The 9,720-nt window shown below is 45.4% G+C and overlaps 1 protein-coding gene across 3 annotated transcripts in view; it reads right to left on the reverse strand.

Moving 5' to 3' along the window:
• Positions 1-518: 518 nt before the first annotated feature.
• The window catches only part of Raf1 (Raf-1 proto-oncogene, serine/threonine kinase), a 57,869-nt gene continuing 48,667 nt past the window's right edge, over positions 519-9,720 (reverse strand). For all 3 annotated transcript variants that reach the window (XM_021165724.1, XM_021165725.2, XM_029478996.1), the window contains 10 exons: positions 8,788-8,815; positions 8,552-8,679; positions 8,130-8,247; positions 5,352-5,436; positions 4,772-4,948; positions 3,713-3,759; positions 2,162-2,280; positions 1,743-1,874; positions 1,515-1,649; positions 519-1,357 (listed from right to left, as the gene is read on the reverse strand). In XM_021165724.1, coding sequence (XP_021021383.1) covers positions 1,214-1,357; positions 1,515-1,649; positions 1,743-1,874; positions 2,162-2,280; positions 3,713-3,759; positions 4,772-4,948; positions 5,352-5,436; positions 8,130-8,247; positions 8,552-8,679; positions 8,788-8,815 — 1,113 coding nt within the window. In that variant the 3' untranslated portion in view covers positions 519-1,213. The remainder of the gene's footprint in view (positions 1,358-1,514; positions 1,650-1,742; positions 1,875-2,161; positions 2,281-3,712; positions 3,760-4,771; positions 4,949-5,351; positions 5,437-8,129; positions 8,248-8,551; positions 8,680-8,787; positions 8,816-9,720) is intronic.

Consider the following 9,720-nt stretch of genomic DNA (forward strand, 5'->3'; position numbering starts at 1 on the left):
TCATAAAGCAGCAGATCTGTTTTTTTTTTTTTCCTTGCCAAGACATCGCCAGCCCTGTAGAAGGCTCCTCTGCAGTGACCATCTCTAATAGAGTTGTTGAGCCTTGGAATTGATGCAGCTGTGTGTAGTGAGAACACATCTGGCCATATTGGTGCTGTACCATAGTGTAGACTTGAGGGTGGCTATTGAGTTCCTTCCAGTGTCTCAAGTCAACAGTGTGTGCAGTTGTGAAGATCTCCAGGGAGACTCCATCTTACCCTCCCCTTGTACTAAGAGCACAAGACACAGGACTCACACACAGATTACTTGTTCTCCCCTATAAAGTAGTAGGCTCCACACTTGTTTTTGTGGTAAACAGGAGCAGTCACTCCTCTAAGAACTGGGGCCAAGAAAGAGCAAATTTGTCCTAAACCTGAATTTATTTTTGTAAAAAACCTGTTATTACCTGTGTGCTTTTTTGCTTGGTTGTTCATGTAACTACAGAGGAGTTCTGTCTGCACAAGAAACTGCACTGCAAGTTTTGAAGGAGTCAGTAGCCATTAAACCTAAATTTAATTTATTTTATTAAAATAACATAAGGAACCAACTGTATTGGCTCAATAAAAACAAAATTAAAACCCAAAATCATTAAGAAAACCTGTATTCCTGGCTTTCTTACAGACAAGGATGTGACTACAGATAGGGTTGGGCCGCGGCCCACCCCATAGGGGCAGCTCCTGGAAGACAGATTCAGCATGTGGGAGGCTGCCAAAGGTGGAGCACCGCGCTTGGAAAGCCATCCACACAGGACACCTTAGACACAGTTTGTCCACAAAGTTCTGTAGTACCAAAGCAGGCTCCCCCAGGTGGCCAGGACTCCATGTGCAAAACTGGCACTGCACCACTGTCCATATAGGCTCAAGGAGCCAAGTTCCCAATTGCAAGTCCCTGCAGCAGCCGGAGTGCCCTACCTTCCAAGGCCATTTGCCCTACAAATACTCAGCTGACTTGTATACCTCTGGAGCAGAGCAGGCTTTCTTGGTGGACAGCTTCCGTTTCCAGGGCAGGAGGGGTAGAAAAGAAGGCAATATGAAGTTAAGGCCCTGTGAGTAGTCTAGGTCCTTAGCAGCAGCAGCTTTTCCAAAAACATGCATTCTGCCCCCAAGGAAACAGAAAGTGGTGCCTGCTGACTCTTCTTCGTCCCCTGGTGGCCTAAGAACAGCTACATCATCAGCTAGAAGACTGGTAGCCTTGGGGATGTAGTCAGCGTGCAAGCATTGATGTCCTCAGTGTGAGCTGCCCGATGCAGGGAAGGCTCAGAGGCGCTCCTGTTGATTTTCGGCAGAGAGTGCTGAAGCAGCTCTATGGAAGACAGGATCTGAAACAAGGCCCCATGTGGTCTCATTAGTTGGAAACTTGGTATCTCCCCAGCCATACCAAAAGCTTGTGGAGGTCCCCTCTCCATCAACCCAATCCTGGCCCACATTTACATCCTTAGAATGTTATAATCATATTTCAACGGAGCTCTGTCTAACCTGGGGAAACAAAGGTCTCTCTTCTTTGACTTTCTTCACACAGTCAGCCACCAACCTCTTCATTGCCTTGGGGCAGTTCTTGTAGAGCCTGCTGAGATCTGGGGATGCATACCCACGGCCTACCATGAAGATGATCTAAAGAAGAAACAGTTGAACAAAGGAGTTTGTGAACAAGAGTTCCAGGACTAACTAGCCCCTCACTGTTTTGCCTGGGCCCATGCAGATCACCTGGTCTCGGTTGTTGATGTGGGCGTAGGGAAGCTCCCCAGTCATCAGCTCGTACAGCACGATGCCATAGGAGTAGACGTCGGATTGGAAGCTGAACGGGTTGTTATCCTGCATCCGGATTACTTCTGGGGCCTATAAGGATGAAGTGTGTTAGTCCCTGGGTAATGACCTCCAGAGACATTGAGGAACCAGGCTATTTTAACTAGTCAGGAAGTCAAGTCCTTAGCCCAGGGTAGCTCCTCCCACAAAACCCCACAAGCTCTGGCCTCTGTTGCTTTGCCAGGATATGCGGTTTTGCCTTAAGCTAACTGACACTACAGATCAATCAGACTCCCATGGCTGTGCAGAAATGCTGTCAAATTTTGCACCCTACTCTGGCCCAGTAATTCCATCATGTTGTGTGGGGCCAGCTTCCTCACCATCCACAGCACAGAGCCAGTGGGCTGTTCAACCTGCTGAGAACCACTCCAGCGTGACTTCACTGTTGCCAAACCAAAATCTCCAATTTTCACCGTGAGGCCTTCATGGAGAAATATATCTCGATGCTTGTTAAGGAGACTGACAGTTTATACTGTTCATAACAGTGCTTCTGGCCTCCTTCACTTCACTACTAAATCTTCCGGGAGACAGGGAACCGTGGCATACATACACTCAATTACAGGGCCCCACACTGCTTACACTTGGTACTCAGAGGTTTACCGCCTAACTGATCTATGTTGTGACTTCTGTCAGCTTACTGCTAGGTAACAGGCAATTTTGGTCTGATTTGTGACCTGCTGATTTATTGGAATTCAAGCCTTAAATCTATGCTAATATCTTGGCCCAGTTCTTAGCTGCCGAAAAAGAATTACCTCAGGAAAGGAGGTCATGGCCACTGAATAGGCACAGCTCATTGGCCATGCAGAACAGCTGAGCTTAACCACCCTGAGGTGCAGTTGGTAAGGAGATGCTATTTCTAACAGTGGCCTCTAGGCTGACTTCTGTACATTTAACAGAAAGTAGCCATTTTGAAATTTCTGGAATTCTGGGATACTGGTTCTAAGATGCTAATTCCAGGAGACCTTAAGAAATATTGTGTCCTTTGAGTTAAAATAGGAGGTTAGGTGATTAATGGAATTTTGGTTGAAGTCTGACTCACAATAGTTACAGTGGGCCTCCAAACTCAGCCTGTGGATATTTCTCCAGGCAGAATTCTCAAACTGTTTCCCCTGGGAAAAGCTAAATGGAAGCCTTTAGCAGGGTCTCTGCCAGGGATGGGAACCAAAAGTGTCACATCCCTAGCAGAATTGCAGCAATCAGTGCTACCATCAAAGACTTGAAAGATGCAGGGGTGGTGATTCATGACCAGTACAGAAGACAGGCTATACCAGATGTGGTGTCCTTACTTGAGCAATTAACATACTTCCTGATATACGACGTGTAGCTACTGACCTAGCAAATGCCTTTTTCTTTGGTACCTATCCATAAGGACCACCAGAAGCAATTGCTTTTGATTAGAAAGTAAACCTTTAACTCTCCAGCCCTGTGTCATAACTTAGTTTGAAGGGATCTTGTTCATGTCTCTTCTACAAAATATCACATTGGTCTACTATATGGCTGACATTATGCTGGTCTGACCAAGTGAGAGACCATGCATCAGAGGATTACAATTACTTTCCCATCTGTATGTAGGCTTACACCTTCCAGAGGCTCAATATGAATAACCTTCTCAAGCTATATTTTGGATAATGTAACCAGGCTGAGTTCAAGTCGATTTCAAGCGTGTATTTCCTCAGAAGGAATTATTTCCAGATCACTGTTGGCTAAAAAAATAAAACCTTAAGGAACTCTCATGATCACCATGCTTGGCTTCTCAACTATATTTCTATTTTCCTTTAAAAGTCCCCTTCTCCCCATTCTGGCACCATGAACCATGTGTGCAAAAAGGCCCTTTTGGGTCCTTAAGCTGAGAACTCAATACCAAAGGATACTGTTGGATTTCATGTCTCTGTGGATGATGTTCTTTGCATGCAAATAGCTGTGAAGGAGAAAACTCAGTCAGTTAACCACCTCACTGCCCTTCAGCTAACTGGTGGGTAGCACTGTGCTCTGCAAACCAAGCCAGGCATGTAGAATGCTAAGTTTAACCTCACATTCTGCCTATCCAAGACAAACCCAGAAGTGGGAAGGCAAATTGTCAGAGGCTGGGGATGGCTGTGAGCTGGGTATTTTTCTGGGTGGTAAGAACACAGAATGTAATAATAGGATACAGAAAAGCCCCCAGGCCATACACTTCCAGAATAATTTGTATGGCATTTGAATTGTACCTGTGCTTAAGATTTAGACTCCTGTATGAATCTTTTTGTTCTTTAGTTTTCCGAGACAAGGTTTCTATTTAGTCCTGCCTGTCCTGGAACTTGCTCTATAGACTACACTGTCCTTAAACTCACAGAGATGCAGCTTGCCTCTTGAGTGCTGGGATTAAAGATGTGCACCACCTATCCGGCTTCTGCATGACTTTACGACAGAACAAAGCACTTATTTTATAGCACTTACACCAACTACAGTCACCTGGCCGTAAGCACTAAGGAGTGCTACCCCCTCACCATGGGGCACTTGGGAAACAAAGCTCAAGAGCACTGCCTGGTGGTCACATGGTCACTCCACACCATGGGAGGGAGCAGAGACCCTAAAGGTGACCTTTGAAAGAAAAGGGATAATCAAAAGGGACAGTTTGGGTGTCAGGCGGCTTACAACTGATTCCAGCCCCAGGAGAACCCAACTCCTGAATACTGGCATTCATACCTACACAAAGATCCACATAAATATACATAATTTAAAAAAATTTTTTTTTTTAATTATAATTGAGAAAGGTATTTTCCTGTAGGCCATGGCTGAATGGGTGGTCAGGCTGGTGAGAAATGGGACCTCTGGACTTCCCATCCATGAATATCTGCTGTCAAAGAGCCCACCCAAGAGCCACTCAATCCAGTCCCACAAAAGCAGCCCAAGGGTTCAAGCCACAAGGACTCACCAAACCGTCTACTTACTCCATTCCCTGAGCTGTCTGTCGGGCAATGTCAATTAGCTGGAACATCTGGAATTTGGTCTCCTGGACATGCAGGTGTTTGTAGAGACTGCTGCCCTCACACCACTGGGTCACAATCGCCAGGTTGTCCTTTGTCATGTACCCCATGAACAGCAGGATGTTAACATGCCGTGTTTTGCTAAGGGGAGGAGGAGGAGCACAGCTGTGAGACCATCCTTTGTCCACCTCCACGCTAGCTAGCCTTGCTTACAGAGCATGCACTTTGCACAGTCTGTCCAACTCATCCCTACTAATCTAAGAGTGAGTCAGTGACTACACTGAGGGTTTGAGCTCCAGAGCAAAGCAGATTAGCTATAAAAGATGCTATTAGCTATAAAAAGAAATAAAGGTTAAAAACAATCTCACTACCACAAACCAAACCCCATAGAGCTGTACAGAGAAGGGGTGTGTCCATGAAAAGGGCTCTTCTGGCTTCCAGCACATATATACACTGGAGAAGGACTGTACCTTAAAACCCACAGCAGGTGCTGACCTGCACAGCCTGGCCCTAGCTAACCCTGCTGTCCAGGGACTAGGCTCACCGCAAAACAGCCACCTCGTTCCTGAAGGCCTGGAGTTGCTCTGGAGTTGGGTCAACCACCTTTAGGATCTTTACTGCAACATCTCCTGCAAATTAATTTGTAGTCACACTTGTTATATAGTCTTTGTTTCTCAAATACCTTAGGATCTATGTGCATCTTACCTTGTTTTGTTTTGTTGGAGACAGGTTCTCACTGGGACCCAGGACTCACTGACTAGGGTCAACCAGTGAGCCCTTTTCTACCTCCCCAGTACTGAGAATGCAAGTCAGTACAACCACAGCTGAATGTTTATGTAACTGCTGGGGCTTGAACTCAGGTCTTCATGTTTGGATGGAAAGCTCTTTTTACCAACTAAGCCACCTCCCAGCTTTTCAAAAAACTCTAATTCTAAGGAAGATAGGGAGTCACTTTTCAAAGAACATATATGCAGGTAGAACAAATATGCCAACTAATATACATCAAGTGGGTGAGACGCTTCAATGCTACTCATACCCATGGAGGCCTTCAACAAGCGCGTATCCAATTGAGCATCAAGGTAGGTCATATGAGCTAGCTCTACAGCCTTATCCTGTGAGGATAAAAGTAGTGCCAAGGCCATGAGTAGCCCACCAAATACAAACTGATGAGGAAGCAGACCCTTCTGCAAGTTGAAAGGAGCAATAGGGATACTGAAACCTTGCTGCGTTGCAGCATGTATGCACAACTATTGAACTTACTCGGCAGAGAGGAAGTAGAAATAGAGGTCCTATTTTCTAAATGGCAAACTAGAACAGGGAGGTAAGTAGATCCACAGTCCTGTCTTTCAGTAGGGGCAGCAATCCAAGCGACCTCTCTATATCTTCAAAAACACCCAGGAGTCAGCTTGCTTTCAGAGATAGTTAGAAGTCTCATTCAAATATGTTTTATATAGAAGTATTAACAGTAATAAACTTGGAACCCTGTAAAGACCCCAGTTTGGGGACAAGGTTAGAGAAGGGCGTTGAGACAATGTTTCACCCTGTAGTCCTAGAACTCTAAACCAGGCTGACCTTGAACTCACAGAGAACTCATCTCTGCCTCCCAAGTATGCCACCATTGCCCTGCTAAGACTTTAAATTTTCATAAGGCTGGCTAGAAACGGAGGCAAGAGGCCAGCCTAGGCTACATACCAAAACCTTGTCTAAAAAATCAGTCAGTTACCCATGGCACCAACGATCAAAGTCTGAGTCAGTTGTGACCAATGGTAAAGACAGGGTTCCCATGAGGTCCCTGTCTTGACCCCTGTGAGCTCCAGTTTATCATCTGCACCTGACCTGACAGCTGATGTGTCCCAGCACCGAAGGAAGGCACAGGCTGCTGGAGAGAATGCAGCTCATCTGAGTGAAGGAGAAGCAGTGCTGAGGCCACCAGTCCAGCACAGTGACCAGAAACCATGTGTGCCCCAGGGGCAGCACTGGCCAAGGAAGGAAGATTGCTGCATGGCTGTGAAGTCTGAGACAAGATAGTAGCTGGGCTCAAAGACTACTGAGAAGTGAGGAGTGTATGGAGGTAGTGGACTGTAAGCACTAGGAAGAATATTAGAAAGGATATTCTAGACTGCATCAGAAACAAAAGGAACCTTGTGGGGACATGTAACTGAGCACCTGCAGAACAGAAGAGCTAGAGACGAATTTGGTGCAATAGCCCAGGTGAGGGCAGGCTTGGAGTTACAGTGGCTGGCAAACTGGGAGGGCTTGGAGTGGAGTGAGAGATGGGTGAGGGGGTCAGGTCAACTTAAGTGGTGAGGCCAGGAAGATGGTTGGTGGCCAGGTGCCTGCAAAGGCAAAACTTACAGGCAGACTATGAGAGCAGGAGGGAGGCTGGAGGTGATACTAAGCAACCCTTCAAGAACAGGCTCTGCCTAGTTCAGGGCCTGCTGCAGTGACAGCATTCCTCTGCAGACCAAGAGACAGGCCAGCAGGGCATTACTTAACAGTTCTCAGTCACTCTACAAGTCACTAACCAACTCTCTGATCTATGCCGTTAAGAAATCAACTGTTCATACAACGACTCAGGCAAAGCAAAACCCATATAACGATGTGCACTGAGAGAAGTAGACGCTGCTGTTTCCAGAGGAATGTGGATGTCTGCACACTTTATGCTCAGAACTTCTCTCCATCTCTGCCCCATTATCTATAAAGGTTATCAGCACCGTGTCTGAACTGGGGGGGTGCAACATCAAGAAACTTTATAAGCACATACAAGAAACCCCTACTTTTATTGCTAACATCCAAAAATGGTTAAGTATGTTGCCAAATTATTCAAGCTACAGCTACAGAGTTTAAGCTCAAATCTTCCTTCTGAGTGATCAAGTATTTCCCATGGCACAGGAAGAGATAGCTACAATTAAATCTGGGGCCCAAAGAGAGACACTGGTCAGGAAGTGTCCAGTTTTCCTGCACTAAGATGATCAGGAGGAGACAGCTCCTCCTTGTACCTGTTATAAGGTCCCTTCCAGCTGTTGGTGTCAAGAGTACACTCCACCCGAGGCAGCAGACATCTGCTCATGAAGAAGCATGTTCCATGAGCACCACTAATATTTCACTCTAGGGCTAATACTTGTCTACTGATTTCTAAGCACCACGAGGATTTTACTATACCAATTAAAATAACGTAAGGTTAAAATGCTGTGAAATTTCAAAATTGGTTTGATTGCCAGGTATCAAGAACCCATCGAGAAGGCCACCATAATCCAAGAAGCCCTCTCTGCTGGAACCTAACCACCAGAGCCCTGAAGCTGGAACCAGGCCCCAAACTCACCATGCCACTTGCCCTTGTACACAGTGCCAAAGGAACCTGACCCGATCCGAGTAGACAGCATCACCTCACTGGCTTCTATTTCCCAGTAATAACTTGAATCTCTCTGCCCACGAGGCCTCTGAAACAAGTGGAGATAATTCATAATCCATGCTATCAAAGAGAGGATCATCCTAACCCCATCTGTTCCTGCTTCCTTTAAAGATGGACACTGTCACTGCAGCTACACTTTCTGTCTTTGAGGTGCCAGTTTACTGAGCTGTAGCCGAATGGCAACGTATAGGATACGAAGGTGCCAGGGAGCACTGGCATTCATTTCCCTGTAATATATTTTACTAGATTCCCACCCCCAAATATCTAATTTTCAAGAGTTTATCTTTATTGAGCCCTGAGTGACTCAATGAAGTATTACTAGTCATACTCACAATTTTGTTTTTTTCCTGGGTCCCAGATCCTGGTGCCCGCTCTCTTTGTGCTGGCACAGGGGTTTTGGGCTGTGACCAGCCTGTTGGACTCAGGTTGTTTGGGCTGCTGGACAGGGCTGAAGGTGAGGCTTAATAGACAAGACAAACAGAATCCGCACGTAGATAAGCCAACAGAAGATCACAGCATAGAGAGAAAAAAGCCCATTACTGATCACTAAATGACTGGGGTAAAGTACCTGATTCACTGTGACTTCGAATTGCATCCTGAAACAAAGAACAAAAGTTGATCAGACAAGCTAGAAAAGGCTTTCTCTTGCAAGGGAAAGGTTGTAGGAACAATTGTTAACTCACTAAAATAGAAAGTATACTTCCTTACTCTAAATTCCTAGTTTACCTAATGTCAAAAGCAAATTTTTCCAAAATTGATTTCTATTAAATATTACATTAAGTGAGTGTAACTTTTCATGGAAACCACAACATTTCTCAGAAAGAAAGCAACAGAAACAAGCCTTCAGTAAAGGCTGGCAAAGTTATCAATGGGGATCTCCTCCAAAGACTCAGGATCCTGCTCTACTGAGACTTAACTGGATAGTGACAGCCTCATTTTTACTTCACTAGGAATAAGGACAAATACAGACCTAAAGTTGGGTTTGACACAAGTAAGCACTACTTGAGGCCTAAGTCACAGGGAAATGGAAAGACGACGAACCCCAGAGCCTGAATCCTGTGTTTACATTTTTTAAATTCAAATAGACAGAAGGGGAGACTCAGTCAGGTTCATAGGACAGTAGGTGGTAGAGATCTCACATATTGATCTCAGCCTCAGCTTCATTAGCACTGAGACACTACTGTAAACCTTAGTGATGTTCTCAAGCAGGCTACATTCTCCTTTGTGACAAGCCAACTCTTCTAGACACTGCTTCAAAGAATAATTCAAATCAGAGACCTACCTCAACAGGACATTTTTTTCAAGATTTCATTTTGATTTGTGTGTGGTGCACCAGACACAGGAAAATGTAGGTGCCCAAAGAAGTCAAAAGACACCGTGAGACCTCTGAAGCTGGAGTTACGGACAGTTGTGTGCCTTCCCACATGGGTACGTGGGCCTGAACTCATGCCCTACAAGAGCAACAAGCACTCTTTTTTTTTTTTTTTTTTTTTTTTTTTTT

The sequence above is a fragment of the Mus caroli genome, chromosome 6 (genome assembly GCF_900094665.2).
Source record: "Mus caroli chromosome 6, CAROLI_EIJ_v1.1, whole genome shotgun sequence".
Taxonomy (NCBI): domain Eukaryota; kingdom Metazoa; phylum Chordata; class Mammalia; order Rodentia; family Muridae; genus Mus; species Mus caroli.